Here is a 24,563-nt window from a genome sequence, read left to right on the forward strand (position 1 = left end):
AACTTCCAGAGCATCAAGCGCCTCCTGCGCTGAGCGATAACATTTGTTTATCGAAAGACGTGGTCATTCGATAAACAAGTACACGTGTCAATACCCTCCTCTTAAAAGGAATCGCCCAGTTGCTGTAAACATGAGATCAATAAAGAAAAGCAGAATTACTAAGTTAACGTAACAAAACAACAAATAAACAAAGTCCGAGGGAATTTGAAAGTTATGCTATGCGAAGTCTCAAAGATTGTTAGCGCTGGTAGAATGGCTTAAGTAGCACAACCTTGACTATTTCAGGTCGGGAGCGGCGGCGCTGTGATAATGAAATGCCGTCTGACACGACCTCATATTCGAGTGCGCCAGCGCGTTGGATGACCTGGTACGGTCCGTAATAGCGGCATAAAAGCGCCTCGCTAAGTAAATAATTGGGGTCCAAACCCAAAGAGAGAAATAATATAGCAGAGAAAGGCAGCGAGGTTAACCTGAGGTAGTTCCGGTTGGCTACCCTGTGCAGGGGAAGGATTAAGGGGGATAAAAAGAGAAGCAGAGTAGAAGGGGGAGATAGAAAGAAAGAGAGACAAGCACGAACAAAGCGCGTACACTACAGAATGGTAGGGGGCGGCATTCTTAGTGTCTGTCGTGAAGCCCCGTAGACCGCAGGAACTTTAATAACGGAGTAAGGGTTTCAAAACGGATGTTCTTTCAGAGCATTGGCCTAAAGCTTTTACTTCTGATAGTAGACGATTGTCCAACTGGCCCAGTACTCTGCATATCACTTGTCTCTCAGCACTATATCGTGGGCACGAACAGATATGTGGGAGTGACTCGTTAATGTTGCATGTGTCGCACGTGGGGCTGTTGGCCATTCCAATAAGGAAAGCATATGAGTTCGTAAAGGCATCGCCTAGCCACAGATGGTAGACCATAGCCTGTTCACGTCGTGGTAACCCAGGTGGGAGGTGCATCTGTATGACCGGAGGCAACGAACAAATCGACACATAGTGAAAACATTTGAGTCCCACAGGGACAAAGTACACTCACGGGACATCAATCGCAGCCCAGCCGCAGCGTCTGTTCGCAAAAACGGAATGAAGACTCGCTGACCACTTTCATGTGCACATCGGGTGAGTTCGTCGGCGTGCACATTCCCGCTGATGTTACAATGTCCTGGAAGCAACTGAAAGATTATGCTGCGTCTCTTGTGATGGCTTTGATAATATATGTGCCGAAATTCTGAGGCCAGTTGTTCATTGGGTCTGTGGCGCATTGGGCTTTGTATGCACTGAAGGTCTGCCTTGGAGTCACTAAAGATTGTCCATTGTTGCGGTGACTTCTGCTGAATGAAATCAAGTGCAGCATGGAGCGCCGCGAGTTCTGCATCCATCGATGTGGTCACACATGAAGTTCTTAATTTGGTTTCCTCAGATTTTGCCGGGATGGTGACTGCAGCAGCAGAGCTGCTGAGTTTTACTGAACCATCTGTGTATACATGTTGCCGGAATCTGTGCACATTGTGAATGTGCTACAAACTTGCTTGTTTCAAAGCTTGCAATGGCGCTCCAGCTTTGCTTCTGATTCCTGGAATTGCCAATTGCACTTGCTGCCGGTGCAGACACCACAGTGGATCTATTAATCGTATAGCGGGCGTAAATTCTGGTGACAAGTAGGACTGATGTCTTACAATAGTTTTGGCAAAAGTTGAAAGGGGCCTTTTAGCTGGCAAGCAAGCAAGACGGTGGGAGGGAATCCGAGTCAGGTGTCGGATGTGTGCTCTCAGAACATCTGTATCAATGTAGACGGTCAAAGAAGCGTCTCTGGCTATCGCCACTGTCGCAATCGATCGCGTAGTTTTGGGGAGACCTAGACAAGTCCTGAGTGCTTGGGCTTGCACACTCTGGAGTTTACGGATATTCGTTGTGCAAGTATTTCCTAGTACAGGTAAGCTGTACTACAGAAAGCCAAAAAAACCGTGTTTTATATAGTTGTAACAGTGACGGTACTGTTGCGCCCCAGGACTTCCCGCCGAAAAACTCAACAAGGTCCACAATGGTGGCCAAATGCTTGGTCATGTACGAGATGTGAGGGCTCCAAGACAATTCTCTAACAATGATGGCGCCAAGAAATCGGTGCGTTCGCCTATATCATATAATTTGGTCATTAACCCGCAAAGCACACCGAGCCATCGCTTTGCGAGTAAAAGCAACGAGTGCACATTTCTCAGAGGAAAGTTCCTGGCTTTGTCTTCTTAGGTATGTTTACACAGCCGTTGAGGCTTTCTGAAGTCATGCGCGGACTCGCACACGTGTCACGCCTGAAGCCCATGTCCAAATGTCGTCTGCATATACGGAGAGCTGAATGGTTTGCGGTAACGAATCAGCGAGAACAACCAGCACCAGATTCAACAGGATAGGGCTGAGTACCCCGCCTTGCGGTACACCCCGACTGATATAGCTAAGCGGTGTTGGTCCGTCTTCAGCCAAACTAAAGAAAGATCTGCCATTCAAATAGTTGCCTATCGAGCGAAAGGTCTGTCCACCAATCCCTACAGCTTCTAAGGCGGCCAGAATTGCATGATGGCCTACATTGTCGTACGCACCTTTAACTTCAAGAAATAGGGCCGCAGTGATTCGATTCAGATGTTTCTGCTGTTGTACGTATGTTACAAGATCGATAACGCTATCTATTGACGCGCGGCCGCGTCGAAAACCAGTCATTACCTCTGGATAGACGTTGTAAAATTCCAAGTACCGTTCTAACCGTGTAAGGATAATTCTCTCCATTAGCTTGCCGACAAAGCTGGCCAGTGCCATTGGACGGTAAGATGACAATTACAACGGGGATTTGCCAGCCTTGAGGAGTGGAACAAGCCGAGTACATTTCCACGTTGTAGGGACCAGGACGTCAAACCATGATGCGTTATATAGGCCAAGGAGGGCATCTCTGGCCTGTTGACCAAGGTTTGCAAGCGCAGAGTATGTGATGCCATCGTATCCTGGTGACGAAGATCACCTGCACCCAGCAAGTGCGGCCTCCAGTTCTTCGACGAACAAAGCAGCGTCCATACGAGAATCTCGGGAGCAAGGGGGGGACAATGGGAATAGGTGCGTAAGGTGAATATGTGGGCGCCCGACCCGCAATCCTTGCGCCGTAATCTTCGGCTACCTCGACTTCTCGTCGTCCTTGATGTAGGGCCAGACGCTTTAATGGACGACGCTTTTGATGAGCTGTTCGAAGCCCACGGATTGTTCTCCAGACAACCGACGGATGTTTACATGTGTCTAGAGACTCACAAAACGATTTCCAGCATTTATTTTGCAGTGTAGCAAGGCGACTCTGAATTTTCTTTTGAATGCGTCTGGCCTCTCTAAGGTCGTAGAACGATTTATTCCGTCCGTACCCTCGCTTCGCTCGCTGGTGGATTGCACGTAGGCTCTGTATTTCTGAATCAAAATCTGTGTATTTCTATAATGGCCGAAATGAATGCTTAGCATCCTGCATGGCCTTGGCGATCGCCATTTCTAGTGTGGAATAAAAGCCTTCGTGGCATGCGTCTTCCATAAGTGATATAAACACAGGTAAATGTATTGTTTGTTTAAAACTTGATGGAACGGATTTTGTGAGGACCTTTATCTCCAGGTAGGTAGGAATATGGTCGTTTCCGCGGGTTTCCATATCTGCGAACCAATGGACGCAGTGAGTGAGGCATCGCGAAACAAAAGCTAAGTCTAAACAACCACTGTACGTCCGGCCGCGCAGAAACTTGTGAGTGTCATCATTTAGACAAGAAAGTTCATGGTCGCAAGCATAGGACACGAGGTTCCTTCCTTGGAATTTATCTTCGTGCTTCCCCAAAGTAAGTGATGCGCGTTGAAGTCCCCAAGAACAATCCATGGACCAGGTGTCGCATCACTCAGCCTCTGCCTATCGAAACGGCCTGATGGAGAAAGGTAAGCGCCCACTAAAGTAAACGCATGTTTTTGTTTTTTCATAGTCAAACACACATACTGATTACTGTCATGTGGCCGCACTGGATGAACAACCTAAGTCAGTTCCCACTGTATGTAGATGATCACTTTGCTAATGTCATTACAAGTCTAGGACACGTGAGGTTCATAGCCTGAGATCCGGACGGCTTTTTGTAGCTTCGGTTCACAGACGACAACAATGGGGAATCGATTGGTGAAAACGTAATGGCGAAAATGAATGTGGGATTTCAAGTCATGGGCATTCTATTGCATAATAGATGCTTCCTTGATTTGTCTGAAGAACGGCTGACGCGGTAGAGCCACTGTGCTTGCTACTCGAGGCTCGCAAGAACCGGATGCAGGCCGTCCAGCCCTTGTAGTGCACCTCGAGCACATGGCGTCTGCATGTCATTTATCAACGCGCAAATTGACGTTTATTAGAGATTTTATTATGGTAATTACTTGCTTGTCTCGACCTCACACGTGACCTGTACCCTCATTGGTGCGTCGATAGTCCACCATCAACCTTTGTTTGGCTGGAGGACCTAATGTTTGCAGTAAAGGTATTCACTCCGTAAGCAGACACCATTTTGTTAGTGTGGGTGAGCGCCTTGGGAGCACCATCCTCAGAAAGTTGCGTCTGTCTTGCGACGGTATCAGTATTTCTAGCAGACGAGGATCATCTGCGGTGACGGCGGACACGAGGCCGTCGCACTTTGCGGCGGCCTCTCTGTGAGTTGAAATGTCTGTCACCATTTGTTTTACGACTTTCCGCTCGGTCTTGTGTCTCGGGCAATCCTTCGATGATGCCTAAAGGGGACCAGAGCAATTGGCACACTTCAAGTTATTCGCACGGTAAGCATCAGCGCTGTGCTGCTCAACACCTCATGCGCACACGATCGAATTTTTGCAGATGCCACTGACATGCTCGATCTGCAAATGCCTGATCGGCACTGAAGTGGTATAGGAACGAATGGTCACACGGGATGACGAAAAAATCCAACTTTCACGTGGGACGGCAAGCTACCTCCCTTGAAAGATATCCTCACACAGCGTGAATCTCCTACGTAACGGATTTCAATAATACTCACATCTGCTGTGGTGGGTTTGACCAAAATAGGCAGCTCGTTGTCGTCGATTCACTCATCGACATCATAAATCGCACCTGATATAGTATTGTTGTCCTGTGGTATTATGGTGCGAACATTTATCTTGCCCAGCATTTTCACTGTACACAAGATGTCCAATGCTGCTCTGTTCTTGACATCAAAAGCGAGAATGTTCTTATGGGCGCTAATTCTCATATGCGCAATCTCATTTGGAACGAGAGCCTCGAGTGTAACAGATATGGCTTCCCTGTTTAGCTGATTCAGGTTGTCGGTCTGCATCTCGGGCAAGAAGAGAACGGTATGAGCCGTGTCATTGACCTTTGCTACCACCGTCGTCCCTGTTGAAGACGAGGAAGCAGTGGCGATTCTCCTCTTTTCTTTTTTGCCTCACAACTGTCAAGTAGTCGCCGTCATCCGACAGGTCTTCTTCTGAAGCAGAGTAATACAGCAAGGTGTCCTCGCTGCCTGTGTCGCTCACCAAGTGATTGCGCTTCCTCGGAGAGCTTGACGCTTTGACGTAGATCTCCTCCGGAGGTCTAGACGACTCCGCTTCCATCGCCGAAGGTCTCGGGAGTGGCGCCTCCCGAAAGCACGCAAAAATACTCGCAAAATAAGAGCAGTAGAAAACGGGCTTCCACACAAGAGCAACTTCTTCGTCTTCTTACCCCAAACCCAAACACGCTCGCCTAAATGGTATTCCACCTAGCGTTATCGAAGATTATAGCACCGGCTATCAGTCCTATGCTCGTTCTTGATGAGCAGGTGGGCGAGCTGTCGGGCTTTTTTGGCGCGCTGGAGATAGGCGGGGCGATGTCGAGATTCTCTTCGTCGATGGCGTGTGGCAACATGGCGTCGAGTGTCATCGTAGTGTTCATGCCATTAAGCAGCTTGAACGGCGTGATCTGTGTTGTTTCTTGCATCGCCGTGTTGTAAGCAAAGAATATGTACTGCAGGACCGCATCTCACATCTTTTGCTGAATGTCGACGTACATTGCTAGCATGTCGACGAAGGTCTTCCGCAGTGGTCTGCGGGTGGTAGGCAATTGTCCTCCTGTGGAATGTTTGGCTATGCTGCAGAATGGCTTCGGTAAGCTCTGCAGTAAAGGCCGTTCCTCGGCCGATGATGAGAACTTCTGGTGCACCGGGGCGCAGGAGTATTTTCTCGACTAAAAATTTCGCCACTTCGGCTGCACTACCATTCGGCCGAGCTTCAGTTTCTGCGAAGCGGGTGAAGTAGTATGTCACCGCAACAATCCACTTATTTCCAGATATTGACGTCGGAAAACCTCAAAACAAATCCACTCTGATCTGCTGAAAAGGTCTACAAAGAGGCTTCATCGGTTGTAGTGATCCCGCTGCCCTTGTCTGGATTGTGCGTCGCTGACAGTCTCGGCATGATTTGATGCAACGGGCAGCGGCGGTGGTCAGGCGCGGCCAGCAATACATTTTCTCTATCCTCGATACCGTCCGTTAGAATACGAGGTACCCAGTGGTTGGATCGTCATATAGGGCATGCAGTACTTGCGGACGCAGCACTGAGAGCACAACAAGGAAGTTGGCACGTTCTTGCGAGAAGTTTTCTTCGCGAGGAGGTTGTCTTCACGCGTGAACGAAGACAATCCGCGCCTAAATGAACTAGGGACAACGTTGGTATTCCCTTCGAAATTACTCGACGAGGCCTTTTAGCTCTGGGTCGGCTCCTTGCTGTTCAACGAAGTTTTCCGCGCCTATTATTCCAAGGAAGGCGTCGTCATCCACGTCATCTTGCGGCGGCGGGTCAAGGGGGGCGCGTGATAGGCAATCGGCATCAGAGGGTTTTCGTCCAGACCTGTAGATTACAGTGATGTCATCATCTTCGTCACCATCATCATTTATTATTCCATCTAGGGTCCCTTCAGGGACATTACGTAAGGGGGCGGAGACAGCGATGGGAAAGTGCCATACACCAGCAAAGAATAGCAAACAAAGGTAAAAAAGTAATAGACTGTGTAGAAAACATCAGGTATAACCAGAACAAAGAATATGTGTCAAACGGGGTAGCAAAATTCAAAGGAAACTGTACACCTAAATGGGAAAAACGTTAAGCAATAGTGGCAAAAAACAAAGAGAAGGAAAAATAGGCGATGACACAAGCAAGGCGGATTGCTTGGGGAGGATACGTGAGGAAAAGTGGCTTTTTCGGGTTCAAATGGTCTGATAGTAACTGCCTAAATTTGGAGTTATCTGACTCTGAAACCACGGCTTCCGGAAGATTGTTGAATTCTTCTATGGCGACGGTAAGGAAGGATTTGTTGAAGGCATTGAAAGTTAAAGTATAATTTATGAAGAAGACAGAGAATTGCATGTTTCTGGCGGAGTGCTAGGGGTTCGAGTTCGAGAGGCAATTTCATGTCAGTGACGCTGTACCAAGGTGAGTACTGGGATGTTATGAAGTGGGCTGCCCGGTTCTGAATGGCTTGGAGCGACGGAATCAAGTAAACCTGGTGAGGGTTCCATATGGCTGAGGCATACTCCATTTTAGAGCAGACGTATGTTTCGTACGCTAGTTGCCTGCTGGTTGGAGCACACATAGCCAGCCATCTCCGGATGAAAGCAAATGTTCTGGTTGTGTTGGCATAAAGTTTCGTGATATGGTCCAAAAAAAGTTAGGTTGTTAGTTATTTAGACTTCCAGGTACCTGTATGAGTGTGTTACTGAGAGCGCCGTGGAGTTCAGCGAGTACGGGATACTGGTGATGTCACGTTTACGTGAGATGTGCATGCATATACATTTCGAAATATTAAGCTGCATAAGCCAGTCAGAACACCATTTCTGGATTTTTTTAGTTCGTCTTGTAATGATTCCTGGTCGGTATTATCGGAGATGCGGCGATAAATGACGCAGTCATCCGCAAAAAGACGGACGAATGACGAAATCCCAGATGGCACGTCGTTGATGAAAATTACGAAGAGAAGCGGAGCAAGAACGAAACCCTGGGGAACTCCAGAGCTCGTAGAAGCACGTCGTATTCTTGTTGTCTGAGGCTCCACCGCTCCAGCCGTCCTGAAGAATCCTATCAGTTTGCTAGCCAACACAACGCGTTATGGTCGCTGACGACTGTGAATGGCCTGTTATATAGGTAAGGGGGAAATTTTGCCATAGCCCAAATGATGGCGAGGCATTCCTTTTCGGTCGTAGAATAATTGTCTTCCACTTTTCACGGCAACCAGCTAGCTTAAGATGTCACCTGTTCAAGTACGTTTTTCCTCTCGACTAGCACGGCACCGAGGCCTAGTCTACAGGCGTTAGTATGGATTTCTGTATTGGCGTAGTCGTCAAAGGGCCCAAGTACCAGTGGCGACCACATGCGTCGTTTGAGTTCTCCAAATGCGTCGGTCTGGGGCGTTTCCCACATAAACCTGACATAACATTAAGTGGGATGTGTCGACGGCTCAGCGATACGTGAAAAGTCCTTGACAAAGTGCTCATCAAGCGAGATATGTTCACGTTTACTTGAGCGTACGTGACGCCGTGCTGGTTAATTTAGTTTAAACATTTTGATGGGCCAATCGGTCCTCATACATGATAGGTTGTGTAAGCATGACTGAACAAGGACGTAGAAAAAAGCAGACACACAAAGACAGCGCTGTTTTTGTGTGTGTTCCTTTCTGCTTCCTCATTGAGTCAAGTTTCCACAATACATTATTATTTATTTAATTAGTGAGTGAATGTTTAAAAGCTTATATGCTGAGAACACCGATACCCTTACTTCGCACAACTACCTACTCATTTGCTATCCGAATTGGTGCGTCGCCTTTCAGGCAGAAGTGTGAATTTTTTGGTAAAAAACGCGGTTGCATTAACTGCCTTTGCTGGGCACCGTCAGAAGCACTCAGGTACACTTGTACGCTGTCGGGTTCCGCTCTTAAAGACAAAGCTTAACTATTTTGTTACCGCGAGTAAATAGTGGTTTTTAAGTTTCTTGGTAAAATATTTCCGACTAAAATAATATTGCAGCTCATATTGAAGCATAGCATATTGTGCATAATGAAATGTTCTTTCCAAAAACATACGTTGCAAAAAAATCATGTAGAACATAAAAATTCTAGAAATTGCCATTTCTGCTGCAGTTATAAAAACAACAATAAAAATATGATATTGTTAAGGTGTTGAAACGAGGACAATGACGATGACGGTAAAGACGACGAACTGGCAACAGCCTCTGGGATTCTCAGCTGCTGTTTATGTATCTCTCGTAAATAGATCGTGTTAAGATTTTGATACCCATGACATTTTGGTAGAGGTGCTGCGTGAGCGTTTTCGCTACGGAGCTCTGCAGCTGACGTCTCAGCCAGCCTGAAAACATGCTTCCAGTAGAAGGGACAGCGTCTGCAGCCGCAATGCCGACAATGCATACCCAGTACGTTGCTCCACTTCAGCCTCAAGACCACAGCAAGTTCACCGGCCTCGATGGTGCTGACGTAAAGGAATGGTTGAAGATGTATGAGCGCGTCTGTAAAGTGAGCAGGTGGGGTCCAACCATTATGCTGGCCGACGTCGTGTTCTAGCTCGACGGAACACCGCGAATGTGGTTTTAAACGCATGAAGAAGAGCTAACCAGCTGGTAGTTATTTAAAGAGGAGCTGTCATACATTTTTGGTAATCCTACCGGTCGACAACTAGCTGCGTAGCAACAACTCTCCACCCGTGACCAAGCTGTTAACGAGTAGCATGTCTCCGACATTCAGAACATCCTCGCCCTCTGTCATAAAATCGGCACGTCCATGCCAGAAGCGGACAAGGTTGGACACATTATCAAAGCCATAGAGGACGACGCAATCAACCTTCTGGTCTTTAGAAACCCAAGGACCGTCGACACCATCGCGATGGCATACCGCCGGTTCGAGTAGGCGAAGAGTCGCCGTATGCACAATCAGTTTACACGGCTTCCAGATACTGCAGGAACCTCTTCTTGGGCCGAAGCCACCGCGAAGCGAAAACGTGACGCGCATTGTAAGCCGCGAATTCGAAGCAGCGTTTCCTACCTTGCCTCAACAGACGTCTTGGAACAGCACTGCTGAGGGGATATCGTGGATCCAGTCCATGGTACTCCAGGAAATTGCTAATATGGGTCTTCCCAGCGCCTGCATCTTCAGTCGTCCTGACAGCGGTCCTGCTCCTATGCCTCGGTCCTATCGCACTCCACCTTACAGTGCCCATTATCTCTACACTGCCCGGAATACATCGCACTGGCACGCCTGACGACAGGCAGATCTGGTTCTGCTGCAGCCGAAGTGCTCACCTTTCCCATCGCTGCCAGAGCCGTTGGCCGTCCCTGCCTCGAAAAACCTACTGGAATTCAAGTTCGCCCCTAAGTTCTTCACCCCGTCGCGTCAATGAGTCCTCCGACGCCAATACCTCGACTCGCCACTATGCTCGCTCACTCTTGCCTCAACGTCGCCAGTCACGTCCGCCTCTGTTTTGCCGCTCGTCCTCATCAGCCTATCCAGGTCCGTCCCAGCAGGAAATCTAAGCAATGCGACACATCGAGGTGATGCTGCAATGTCTGACTCGCCGCAAAATCACCCTTTGACGCTGGTTACGAGACATAACCTTCTTGACGTCCAATTTGATAGCACACCCGTCAAAGCACTCATAGATACTGGGGCACACTTATGAAAGGTGCCTACCCCCTTCACTGCCATTTAAGCAAAATTGTTACGCCAGCCGTTACTCAAGAACGCAAGGAAAGAGCGGCAATCACCACCACGCGCAAAGATATATGCACTCAGAAAATACAAGTACAAAGGCAGAGGGACATGGGGCAAGTGAGACAAGCATCCCTACAAAGTTTTCAGAGTGACTATCACTCTGCACTTACAGTGTAGCTGGTGCATCGCTCGATGAACCGCACGAGTGGACTCGGCAAGTGAGCTCTCGCAGACTCGTTCGTCGCCTAGTTGGCAGCAGTGTAAGCCTTATTGTTAAGACGTCCTTTCATGCGTTGGTGCTTGAATGTGTCCCTCTAACTGCTGGTGTGGTGCGTCACTCGTTGAATTGCACGAGCGGAAACGACAGATTAGGTCTCGCATACACTTGTTCATGTTTTGGGCGTTGGGAGCAGAAGAGGTATCTTCTAGACGTCCCCTCTTGCATTGGCGCTCGACGAGGTTCCTCCTACAGCTCTTGGCCTTCCAATAGTTCATGTCCAACCCAAGCTAACGCGTCTTCCGTGCTCTGCTTCTCAGGTCCGTCTGCGTCTCGACATGGTCCCTTTTGTAGGCTGCTTGAGCCACGCGTTACTTGCCGGTTCACTGAATGCTCTTTTGGGGCTCTTGCTTATTCATGGGTGTAATCCTAATCTATTACTAGGGTGCGTGACAAGTACACGTGCAACCAGCTGTCATCCTTCTTTCACACGACGCAGGTGCCGCGATGTACATGCTTTCATCTTTTCGACGCCGATTCGTTGTCGCCCGGGCGTCTCTAGCTACATCACGACAGTGTCTTCTGGGATCACAGAGGACCGCTCCTGGAAGGTTTCACGCGAGAAGATTGCAACCATCAATGGCCACACCTATTGTTCCAAACGTCCACGTTCGCTGGCCGCCATCAGGTGAAAATTTCGAGGGATTCTTGACGTGCACAATGCGGTTATGGTCCATGACAATGCGAGGCCGCATGTACAATCAGAACCGCCGGCAAGCTCTTGTCATTTCATTGGGAGAGCCTGGATCAACCAACTATACAGTCCGGACCTCGGCAATAGTGACTTCCACGTTTTCCGTCAGCTGAAGAGGTTCCTGGCGGGACAGCAATTCACATGCAACGATAAAGCCAAGACAGCGGCGCGATGGTGATGCCCAGTCATACCGACGAATTCTCCCAAGGAGGCATTTAAAATATAGTAGTGCGATCGGAAACGTGTGAATGGCTCTGCCGACTATGTCGAAAAATAGTGTGAGGTACACAGAATGGTATATATTGTCACGTGGTGGTGACGTTGAATAACACAGTAGCAATACTGTGAACGACAAATCTAACCTTTATTGGGCGAACCTGTGCCCACAAAACAGGCTACACTTATAGCACAACGATAGCGGCGAACACGCTCGGCGATCGTCGAAAAACTGATCAGCGGGTCAAGCGCGTCGGCTTTTATAGATCAGTCGTCGAATGTTCCAGATTAACTGATGGGACCCGCGTGTCTTCCACAAAGTTATACACCATTCGTGTCACGCGATGAAATCTGATAACACAAGGTTCGGCGACAACAGACACGCGGATAGAAGCGTCGATAACTTTCCAGAAACGTCGGATACATGCAGGCGCGTCCCTCGCTCTGCGATTACAGTTGTTAAGCGGCGAAACGTGGTTGCCCGATAAAGATAAGTACACGTGTCATTACCCCCCTCTTAAAAAGCATCGACCCGATGCTGCAAACAAACGAAAGTAATAAGTAAGCACTCGTAGCAAAGAAAAAAGCAAAATAAGGAAAGTTCGTTAGCGTCCGTAAATTGGTTTAAGACGCACCACGTGGACCACTTCAGATCGTGCGCGGCGCCGCTGTGAGTGCGAAATGCCGTCTGGCACGACCTCCGTCTAGTGCGCCAATACGTCGGATGACCTTGTAGGGTCCGAAATAGCGTGGCAGCAGCTTCTCACTGAGTCCTCGCCGGCGCATCGGGGTCCATACCCAAACACGGTCGCCGGGCTGGTACTCGACGAAACGTCGTCGGAGGTTGTAGTGTCGGCTGTCGGTACGCTGCTGGGTCTTGATCCGTAGGCGGGCGAGCTGTCGGGCTTCTTCGGCGCGCTGGAGATAGGTAGCGACGTCAAGATTCTCCTCGTCAGTGACGTGCGGCAGCATGGCGTCGAGCGTCGTCGTCGGGTTTCCTGCCGTAAACCAACTTGAATGGCGTGATCTGTGTTGTTTCTTGCACCGCCGTGTTGTAGGCGAAGGTGACATACGGCAGGACCGCGTCCCAAGTCTTGTGCTCGACGTCGACGTACATTGCTAGCATGCCGGCGAGGGTCTTGTTCAGGCGCTCCGTGAGACCATTCGTCTGCGGATGGTAGGCACTTGTCCTCCTGTGGCTCGTCTGGCTGTACTGCAGAATGGCTTGGGTGAGCTCTGCTGTAAAAGCCGTTCCTCTGTCGGTGATGAGGACTTCTGGGGCACCACGTCACAGCAGGATGTTCGCGACGAAAAATTTCGCCACTTCGGCTGCGCTGCCTTTCGGTAGAGCTTTGGTTTCAGCAAAGCGGGTGAGATAGTCCGTCGCCACGATGATCCACTTATTCCTGGATGTTGACATCGGAAACGGCCGCAACAAAACCATCCCAATCTGCTGGAATGGTCGACGAGGAGGTTCGATCGGCTGTAGTAATCCTGCTGGCCTTGTCGGTGGTGTCTTGCGTCGTTGACAGTCTCTGCATGTCTTGACGTAACGGGCGACGTCGGCGGTCAGACGCGGCCAGTAATACTTTTCCTGTATCCTCGACAGCGTCCGGGAGAATCCGAGGTGCCCAGCCGTTGGATCGTCGTGTAGGGCGTGCAGTATTTCTGGACGGAGCGCTGACGGCACCACAAGAAGGTAGCTGGCGTGGACTGGTGAGAAGTTCTTCACGAGCAGGTTGTTTCGTAGGGTGAACGAAGACAACACGCGCTTAAATGCCCTAGGGACAACGTCGGTGTTCCCTTTCAAATACTCGATGAGGCCTTTTAGCTCCGGGTCTGCTCGTTGCTGTTTAGTGAAGTCTTCCGTGCTTATTATCCTAAGGAAGGCGTCGCGTCGTCCACGTCGTCTCGCGGCGGGGGATCGATTGGGGCGCGTGATAAGCAGTCGGCGTCGGAGTGTTTTCTTCCTGACTTGTATATTACCGTTACGTCATATTCTTGTAGTCTGAGGCTCCACCGCGCCAGCCGTCCTGAAGGGTCCTTTTAGTTACCTAGCCAACACAACGCGTGGTGGTCGCTGACGACTTTGAATGGCCTGCCATAGAGGTAAGGGCGGAATTTAGCTGTAGCCCAAATGATGGCGAGGCATTCCTTTTCAGTCGTAGAATAATTGCTTTCCGCTTTTGACAGCGACCGGCTAGCATACGATATCACCCGTTCAAGGCCTTCTTTCCTCTTGACTAGGACGGCACCGAGGCCTAGGCTACTGGCGTCAGTGTGGATTTCAGTATCGGCGTCCTCGTCGAAGTGTGCAAGTAACGGCGTCGACTGCATGCGTCGTTTGAGTTCTTGAAATGTGTCGGCCTGCGGCGTTTCCCAATTGAACTCGACATCAAATTTCGCTAGATGTGTTAGCGGCTCCGCGATGCGCGAAAAGTCCTTGACAAAGCGCCTATAGTAGGCACACATGCCAAGGAATCTGCGCACTGCCTTCTTGTCGATTGGCTGCGGGAACTTTGCGATGGCAGCTGTCTTCTGCGGGTCGGGGCGTACCCCAGATTTCCTGATGACATGGCCTAGGTATAGAAGCTCATCGTAAGCGAAGCGACACTTTTCCGGCTTCAGGGTGAGCCCTGATGACTTGATGGCCTCTAATACTGTCGCAAGCCGCTTAAGGTGATCGTCGAAATTTCCGGCGAAGACGACGAAGTCATCCAAGTAAACAAGACAGGTCTGCCACTTCAATCCTGCTAAAACCGTGTTCATCACGCGCTGGAACGTTGCAGGCGCCGAGCACAGTCCAAATGGCATAACCTTGAATTCATAGAGGCCGTCTGGCGTGATGAAGGCGGTCTTTTCGCGATCCCTTTCGTCGACTTCTATTTGCCAGTAGCCAGACTTGAGGTCCATCGATGAGAAGTATTTAGCATTGCAGAGCTGATGTAATGTGTCGTCTATCCGTGGGAGGGGGTATACGTCTTTCTTCGTGATTTTGTTCAGTCGACGATAATCGACGCAGAAACGTAGGGTTCCATCTTTTTTCTTCACTAAAACAACTGGAGACGCCCACGGGCTTTTCGACGGCTGGATGATGTCGTCGCGCAGCATTTCGTCAACTTGTTGTCTTATAGCTTCGCGTTCTCGCGTCGAAACTCGGTAAGGGCTCTGGCGTAGTGGTCGAGCGCTCTCTTCGGTGATTATGCGATGCTTTGCGACTGGTGTTTGTCGAATCCTTGATGACGTCGAAAAGCAGTCTTTGTATCGTCGAAGCAGACTTCTGAGCTGTTGCTGCTTAATCACGGGGAGACTTGGAATTATGTGGAAGTCTGGCTCGCGAACTGCGGTCGTCGGGGTAGATGCAACAGAATCCGAGAGGACAAAGGCATCGCTAGTTTCCTGTATTTCCTCGATGAATGCGATCGTCCTGCCCTTGTTGATGTGCTTGAACTCCTGGCTGAAGTTTGTCAGCAACACTCTCGTGTTTCCTCCGTGCAGTCGAGCGATCCCTCTTGCGACGCCAATTTCACTGTCGAGTAGTAGACGTTGGTCGCCTTCAATGACGCCTTCTACGTCAGAGGGTGTTTCGGTGCCGACCGAAATAACGATGCTGGAGCGAGGCAGGATGCTCACTGGATCTTCGAGCACACTCAAGGCGTGGTGGCTACAAGGGCGCTCCGATGGTATCGCTTGATCTTCCGACAGCGTTATTGACTGCGACTTCAGGTCGATGATGGTGCCGTGTTGGTTCAGGAAGTCCATGCCAAGAATGACGTCTCGTGAACACTGTTGCAGGATAACGAAGGTGGCAGGGTAAGTCTCGTCATGAATGGTAATTCTTGCCGTGCAGATTCCAGTCGGCGTAATGAGGTGTCCTCCAGCGGTTCGAATTTGAGGGCCTTCCCATGCAGTCTTAACCTTCTTCAACTGGGCGGCGATGTGTCCACTCATGACGGAGTAATCAGCCCCTGTGTCGACTAAGGCGGTAACTGCGTGGCGTCGAGTAGTACGTCGAGGTCGGTGGTTCTTTGTCTGGCGTTGCAGTTGGGTCTTGGCGTCGGATCACGGCTGCGTCGTGTTAAGCTGAAGCTGGAACGTCGCGTCGTCAGGTTGTCTTTCGTCGTCGTGTTCTTTACTTCCAGACTTCGTCGGGATGGCGGCGTGTCGTTATATCGTCGAGGTAGTTTCTTCGGCGTCTTCGTCGGCGGCGGAGGATCTTCGTCAGTTCGACGAATGGCAACCGCACCTGCATCGGTTGCTGCTTTTAGTTTTCCGGATATGGGCTCGCTGACCGGCCCCGAGCTGGTCCAGTGTATGGTCGGCGCTGCGGCGACAGGTAGCGGCCTGGTGACGGCGAACGGGATGGTCGTCGAGGGCTCCATTGAGTAGCGGCGAGGTAGTCGGCGATGTCACGTGGGCGCTCTCCAAGCTGTGGACGCGGCGCGTTGACGGCGAAACCTCGCAGTCCCATTTCCCGATATGGACATCGTCGGTAGACGTGACCCGTTTCCTCGCAGTGGTAGTAGAGCGGGCGGTGGTCAGGAGCGCGCCAAACGTCGGTCTTCCTCGGGTAGGTGCGCTGGGCGATGGGTGGGCGCGTTGGCGGCGGCGGCGGACGACGGAATTGCGTCGTTGCAGCACCCTGGCGTGGTCGCGGAAGGGGACCTTGACGGCGTACGACGGCGGCGTAGGTCATCGCTTCGGGCTGTGGTTGCGGTAATTGGGGTTGCACCTCCGGGACTCCAAGCGACCGCTGAACCTCATCTTTGACGATGTCGGCGATCGAAGCCACTTGGTGCTGCGACGAAGGCAGGACCTTGCGCAGTTCTTCGCGCACAATGGCCCTGATGGTCTCCTGAAGGTCACCGGAATCCAGTCCTTGGATGGCGTACTGTGGCGTGAGCCCCTGGCGGTTATATTGCCGGGTGCGCATCTCCAGAGTTTTCTCGATCGTCGATGCCTCTGCAGAAAACTCAGCTACGGTCGTCGGCGGGTGACGAATAAGTCCCGCGAAAAGTTCTTGCTTGACGCCCCGCATCAGGAAGCGCACTTTTTTCTCCTCTGACATTTCCGGGTCGGCGTGCCGGAAAAGACGGGCCATCTCCTCCGTGAAGATCGCGATCGTCTCGTTTGGCAGCTGCACTCTGGTTTCTAGTAGGGATTGGGCTCGCTCTTTTCGTACGACGCTTGTGAACGTTTGTAAGAAGCCGCTTCGGAACAGGTCCCATGTCGTTAAAGTGGCTTCTCGATTCTCGAACCAGGTCCTGGCGGCGTCTTCCAGTGCGAAATAGACATGCCGCAGCTTGTCGTCGCTGTCCCAACTGTTAAACGTAGCGACCCTCTCATACGTCTCGAGCCAGGTTTCCGGGTCCTCGAATGTTGATCCGCGGAACGTCGGAGGGTCCCTGGGCTGCTGCAGCACGATTGGGGACGCTGGGGCTGCCATTGGGGTTGCCTTGTCCACAATCTTTTTGGTCTTCTCAGGTAGAAGTCCGTGCTCCGGGGGCAGTCCTTGCAGTCGGCGGCTAGCACGCTGGTCTTGGGCGACGTTGGTTTTGTCGTCGGGCTTCGGGCTAGGATCGCGGCTTTGCGGCGGCGTTCGGTACATGAACGCGCAAGCACCTCCACCAGATGTCACGTGGTGGTGACGTTGAATAACACAGTAGCAATACTGTAAACGACAGATCTAACCTTTATTGGGCGAACCTGTGCCCACAAAACAGGCTACACTTATAGCACAACGATAGCGGCGAACACGCTCGGCGATCGTCGAAAAACTGATCAGCGGGTCAAGCGCGTCGGCTTTTATAGATCAGTCGTCGAATTTTCCAGATTAACTGATGGGACCCGCGTGTCTTCCACAAAGTTATACACCATTCGTGTCACGCGATGAAATCTGATAACACAAGGTTCGGCGACAACAGACACGCGGATAGAAGCGTCGATAACTTTCCAGAAACGTCGGATACATGCAGGCGCGTCCCTCGCTCTGCGATTACAGTTGTTAAGCGGCGAAACGTGGTTGCCCGATAAAGATAAGTACACGTGTCAATATCTTTGTAATTACCTGTATGTGCTTTATTTTGGCTGTTAGAAATAACGGTTAAGACTTTTTGATTGCCGTCGTACGTCACTTCCGCCGTGCCTTGCCAACGCAGAAACGACAGTAGTCAGCACCCACGGTGCCCACTGCAACCTCTCCCTTCTCCTGTTTCATCGTTCCGTGTCGTTGGAATCAACCTGTGCGGATCCCTTCATTTCACTTCCGATGGTGATATTTGGACTGAGACAGCAGTGCTCTTACGTTTTGTTGATATCCAGTACAATGGAATTTACTACACATCACAGGTACGCAACCACCCTCTTGATATAATTCCAATATTTGACTACGTAGAGTGATTTTGGAAGCAATTGTGGCGAGCACTTCGCCTGTGTTGCCCATCGACCTCGCTGAATGTGTCTGAGCTATTTATCAATCTACGGTTTTCCTCACAGAATCGTGGGTTCCATCACAGCACACACATAAATCACGCCACGTGGCTTTCCGGTTGTACCTGGTGCGTATAGATTTGAACTTAATGACTACGTGTTTATATTTTTGCTACTCCTAGCAATCTTTCCACCTGGGGCTAACGACAAGTTCGGGTCGTGAGAGTGTTGGATATTTGCTAAGAAGAATAATCTGAGGCTGACACACCTTCACGTCAACCGCCATAGCATCGATGATGGCGTGCATGACCCGCTGATCGAGTTCAGGCGGGTTCCTGCGTTCAGTCGGGTGTAGGGTGATGACAAGTTCTTCGAGTTTTTTTTCTTTCTGCAATTTGGCTTGTAGCTTCAGTCACTGCTTAATTCTCTTTGTGGCGGGCGACATTTTCCCAGTCACCTTCAACTTCTTCATTCGATGATGGCTCTCGCCGTGCTCCCACGCCACCGATGATGGTGTTGACGATGAGAAAGCCTCGTCGGACGGTTGCTGTCGGGAGTTTTCTTGGAGTTTTAGTTTACTTTGAAGGCTATGCTGAAGGGCGTTTTCAACTTGCTTTTTTTTTCGATGTTGTATCTGCCAGTTGGTGAGATCGCACGGGGGAGGCGCCGGCGCGCTCAGTGCGTTTGGTCTAGCGGATGCGTCTTCGTTGTCACCGCGCTGCATCTCTGTCGCGCCGAGGGTCCCAGTTTGTCCCCATGTTCTCCATTGTGCTAATATCCATCTTTTCCACATTCATATTTTTTTGGTGAACGCTTGAATCTCTATTGGCATCCCTTGTCGCAAGACTAGGTCATGTCATGCGGGCTTTGGCTTAGCCCGGATCCGCATCTGAGCGCCGTACTGGTAGCTAAGGCTGACAGAAAGCACAGCTTAGTAACGTGGTGTGACAGTAAAATTGATGTAAAATTTTAAGCAATTTGTTTAAATCAGCAAGGCATCGCTCTCTACACTACATCGAATTGCAGGATCCCCTCCTATTGTTCGTACGTCGATGCGCACGCCATATTATGTTGAAAAGGTCCTTGTTAGAGAAACACAACGCCGATATGTCCGCCCTCGGAGGGGGCTCGTCCGAAGTAGTCTGGCTATGTACAGTCGCGATATCTGCAGCGATGGCGAAGGTAAGGAAAGTGTAGAAATGTGGACTCTTCCTGCGGGTGTATTTAGTCTGAAAATGTGGGCTGATACCAAACATAGTGTTGAAACTTTTAGGTAATCCGACGTGCCACCTACTCCGATAAAGTGACATGTGATGTGACAAATTGCCGTGTGCATTTACACTATCCTATTCACACCCCTATTCATAGAGGAAAACATGGTATTTTATCTACTGTAACAAGAGGTTGAATCGTATTCCAACCATTGTAGCTATTCTGCCTCATCGGCAAAGTACTTACCGGAGTAGTAGCCCCGTGCGTTGATGACAGAGTCCGAACGTTGAAGGACTTCGTTCTTGTTTATAAACTTTCTTATGCTTTCTGTATTGTTCATAATAACCACCTCTTTATAGTCAAGTCTGCACCTGCAAAAGACACATTGAAAAACATGAAGTGCTGTTTAAGAAAGTACGGTTCCACTTCTTACGTTCACATGTGCAGTTATATACATTTCGCATCGCATAGCATCAATGAACCGAACAAATGTAATCCTTTCTGGCCATTACGGGGATTTTCTCTTGGTAGGACATATGCCGCATGTAATTTTCGTGGTCATGTATATCTACTCTACAATTCTTCATGGGTAAAATACTCAATAGGCTCCATGCTGCACCTGTACACATCGCTCTTCTTCTAACATGGCTAGTGTAGCTCTACTGTAGACTGCATCGCGTGGAAGTGAAATATTTAGGGACTTGAGTGCGAGAGCACATGCACACTACATTTGAATCGTCCTTCCTCAGGGCGGTTTAAGGCCAGGAAATTTATTAGATTAAGGCCATCCGATCACGGCGTATATTACAACGTCGGTGCATGATGGGGTCCTTCAGACAAACTGTGTGGCAAATGTTCGCTACATTTTAGGGAAGCCGTACAACTCTCGTGCTTGTTGGACATAACGAGGGCCACAAGCGTCATTTCCAAGCGTAATGACCAGGCACCACGCATCCCTGCCATTGGGCTTCACGTCCACGGCGCGTTCATTGCCCGCTTCGGTATGCATGTAATCTAAAGCGCGCTTTTTCATCCAGAGTTTTAAAAAAGAAGGCAGTCTTGCAACTCTGGATTTTTGCATGCTTCCTAAAGCGGGCATATATAATGACGGTTTCCATTCACACCACCTCTATTAACGTAGAGACTATTCGATCAATGTCACTGAAGCTCAAATACAAAACGCAATTCATAGGGATATCGAAGGGTCCGGCGTTTTTTGCCCTCCGTGGCGTGGTTCATTACATTACCAAGAATGTGCTAATCTGTGGGCAATATTGCTTGACCAAAACAGAACCTCACTGCGTCTACACAGCTATAGGTCGCAGGACGTTTGGAGAATTTGTGGTGGAGCTATTAGAAACGCGCCATCAAATATTTGTGAATGCACATACTATAATGCCTCAGTGACGGGCAAGTTGTTGTTGTACCTTAACTGGCTCGCCGCAGTAGCTACTCGAAAAACAGTGAAAGAGCATGTGAGGTTTTCATAGCCTCATTGAAATATGCCGCCCCGCATCACATAAGCAAAGCACCACAAGATTTGAGTTTTCAGAAGTGGCACGCACCTGACTTTACTTATCATAGTTTGCATATGTTCGAACTTTTATACGCAATTCTGTCTGTTTCCTTGCCGTGCTGGTAACTGAGCAACGTTGTCAATTATTTTAGCGAGAATGCGGTAACTTTAAGAATTTGCCTTTTTGTACATTTAGAGGCTTGGCGAACTTACTATACCAACCTAAGGTGTCTGGTATTTTTGTACGATATAAATGATTTTTTGGTCCCGGAAGCAGTGAACTATAGAGGCAGCTAAATGGCCGAATTATCGGTGAGTGCATGGCGGTAAAGCTAGGGAAACCATGGAGTATGTTTTATTAGAATCTAAAATTATCTACCGAGCTATCGAAATAGGAAGCTCTGGCCTCCGTGAAGCCCTTGGCTTAGGCGAGAACAGGGGGAAGATAAACATCTCCGCAATAGTGATTAGTAAGAAGCATTTGCGAGATTGGTGGAAGAAAAGTAGGTAAATGACATAAAACGGAGACCTACAAAGGCGAACAAAGTTTACAATAGGAGGTCAGAATATGTAATCATGGAAATTTGTTGTGGGATAATTTTTAACCTATGTAACACATCAGGCAGCATAAAAGCAAGAGCTTGATGGTGCCACCCACCACCCCTTCATAAAGCAGACGCTCGTAGCATCCATCCATCCATCCATGCTCGCACTTGCTGCTGTGTTTCTGCTTTATCAGACGCACGCCTCTGCGTATTGCCATGTGCAATGCGAGGCAATGACGATGCTGAATCCTCTCACGTATTATGAACACTGACACACAACAACGCCTCAATCAAACTAATCTCATTGTGTGTTTTGTGAGCTATGCTGAAAAACAGCAAAGGTATACGCAAGGTAGCGTGTGAAACCAACTCACCACTCTTTATGGGATTAAACTCTGAAGAAAGTACAGATATACAGCCGGCATTGCAGCTAATTATTGTTAATGAAATCAATCAGCATCCAAAGCTTCGATTGCAAAGGCTCCTACAGTGTGTGGGGTGCATATATTTTTTTAAAGTTTTCCTTAAGAAACAGCAGTCGAAGTGCGAGGTAAGGCATCAAGGCTATCATTAGGGAAGCTGTCGCATGTAACAAAGGACCTAGACAAGAAATGCTAAGGAATGAAAGTGTCCAGCTCAAGAAGTCATTGAATTCGCGGAACTGTCGACCCCAATCAACAAGGTAAAAATAAGGGATATTCGAGCTTTTTACGTGAAAACGACTTCATCATCATCAGCAGCAGCCTGGTTACGCCCACTGCAGGGCAAAGGCCTCTCCCATACTTCTAATGCAACCCCGGTCATGTACTAATTGTGGCCATGTCGTCCCTGCAAACTTCTTAATCTCATCCGCCCACCTAACTTTCTGCCGCCCCCTGCTACGATTCCCTTCCCTTGGAATCCAGTCCGTAACCCTTAATGACCATCGGTTATCTTCCGTCCTCATTACATGTCCTGCGATGCCGATTTCTTTTTCTTGATTTCAACTAAGATGTCATTAACTCGCGTTTGTTCCCTAACCCAATCTGCTCTTTTCTTATCCCTTAACGTTACACCCATCATTCTTCTTTCCATAGCTCGTTGCGTCATCCACAATTTGAGCAGAACCCTTTTCGTAAGCCTCCAGGTTTCTGCCCCGTGCATGAGAACGACTTAGGAAGCACTAAAATATGGACGAAGCCTCAAACAGATTGAAGGAAGCTTGTCATAGGACGAACCAAGATGTATGCATTGAAAGATAAGCAGGGTAATATCATCAGCAATCCCGAAGATTTAGTAAAAGCAGTGGAAATCTATATTTACCTTTACAGCACTCAAAGCAGCCACGATACCTCAATTTGAAGTAGTAATGGACAGGATACAAGAGCTCCATCTATATCTAGCCATCAAGTTGGAAAGGCCTTGCAAGACACGAAACGAGGAAAAACCGCAGGAAAATATTGACTACTAGTCAATTTATTCAAACACGGAGAATACATATTGCTTCGAAACTAGTGGCCCTTTACACGAACTGCGTATCGACGTCAAGGACCCCAGACAACTGGAACATTGCGAACAATATACTCAGACACACAATGGGGGACGTTAAAGAAATGGAAAATTATAGGCCCATTACCTTACTTCCAGTATTACATAAAATATTCATCAAGATAATCTCCAATAGAATAAGGGGAACACTGGTCTTTGTTCAATGAAGAAAAGAGGCAGGCTCCCGGAAAAGATAATCTACAAAGGACCGCATCCACGCCAAAAATAAGGTAACCGAAAAATCAGCATTCTAAATTCAGCCTCTCTTTATGGCTTTCATAGATTCCGAAAAGGCATATCATTGAGTAAAGATACCAGCAGTCAAAGAGTCATCATGTAATCATGGAGCACGGGACGCTTACGTAAACATCTTGGAATGTATATACAGAGGTTCTACAGCTACCTTAGTTCTCCCCTAAAAAGTAGGAAGATACCTATAAGGAAAGGCGTCAACAAGGAGAAACAATCTCTCCGTAGCTATTTACTGCGCGCTTGCGAGAAGCATTCAAGCTATTAAACTGGGAAGGCTTAGGAGTAAGGATTGACGGCGCATATCTCAGCAACGTTCCGTTTTGCAGATGACGTTGTTTTGTTGAGCAACATTGCAGACGAGTTACGACAAATGCTTGAGTAACTTAACAGTGTAAGAGTGGGGTTGAAGATTAATGTGCAGAATACATTGATAATCATGATTAGCCGGGCAAGGGAACAATAGTCCAGTATCGACGGCCAGCCTTTAGAGTCTGTGAAGGAGTACTGATGATTATTCGTGCGCGACATACATTTTATTCGCCCACCTCTAAACACAACACATAAAAATCATTGATCTATAACCAAGGATGACTAACTGTCGTGATATTCTCCTACTTTTTGTCCGACCTGCTTTCAAATTAAGAGTGGGCGAATATATTTTTTTTTCGAATAAGAATCAAAGGTGAATACTAATTTACGAATATCGAATCCACTGTGAGACAGTGAAATGCTGGTGAATATACATATATACGGCAGTACTCTTTGTCTCTGTGCAATTAAGTGGCTTATCTAATTTCCGCGGCGTATCTTTGCAGAAGCAAGGGGTCTTCAACGGAAGATCACCTATTCCCAATGAAACAGCACAAATAGCATATCAATATCTTTAGAATCTCCATGCACTCAAAGTTTCCATGTATTGATGGCTGTACTATAAACCTTCTTTACGCCAAAAGAAGCTGCTACGTGCAGAACCTCAGTAGTCGTACAGCGTAAAAGGTAACTATGTGGCATGACCACAGTGAAAAACACCAATACGCAGACTACGAGCTGCAACTGCAGATTGTCATCTTGGCATTCTCAGGAAAAGCGAAAACAAAAATTGTTATATCTGTTTTGTTGCTCCCTTCCTCGATTGTATTTGTT

The 24,563-nt window shown here is 48.7% G+C and overlaps 1 protein-coding gene across 1 annotated transcript in view; it reads right to left on the reverse strand.

The window, feature by feature from the left end:
* The window catches only part of LOC135903504 (cytochrome P450 2C20-like), a 135,357-nt gene that overhangs the window by 58,550 nt on the left and 52,244 nt on the right, over window positions 1–24,563 (reverse strand). The window contains exon 3 of the mRNA XM_065433819.2: window positions 19,827–19,951. Coding sequence (XP_065289891.2) covers window positions 19,827–19,951 — 125 coding nt within the window. The remainder of the gene's footprint in view (window positions 1–19,826; window positions 19,952–24,563) is intronic.

This window comes from Dermacentor albipictus, chromosome 7 (assembly GCF_038994185.2).
Source record: "Dermacentor albipictus isolate Rhodes 1998 colony chromosome 7, USDA_Dalb.pri_finalv2, whole genome shotgun sequence".
In the NCBI taxonomy this organism is placed as follows: domain Eukaryota; kingdom Metazoa; phylum Arthropoda; class Arachnida; order Ixodida; family Ixodidae; genus Dermacentor; species Dermacentor albipictus.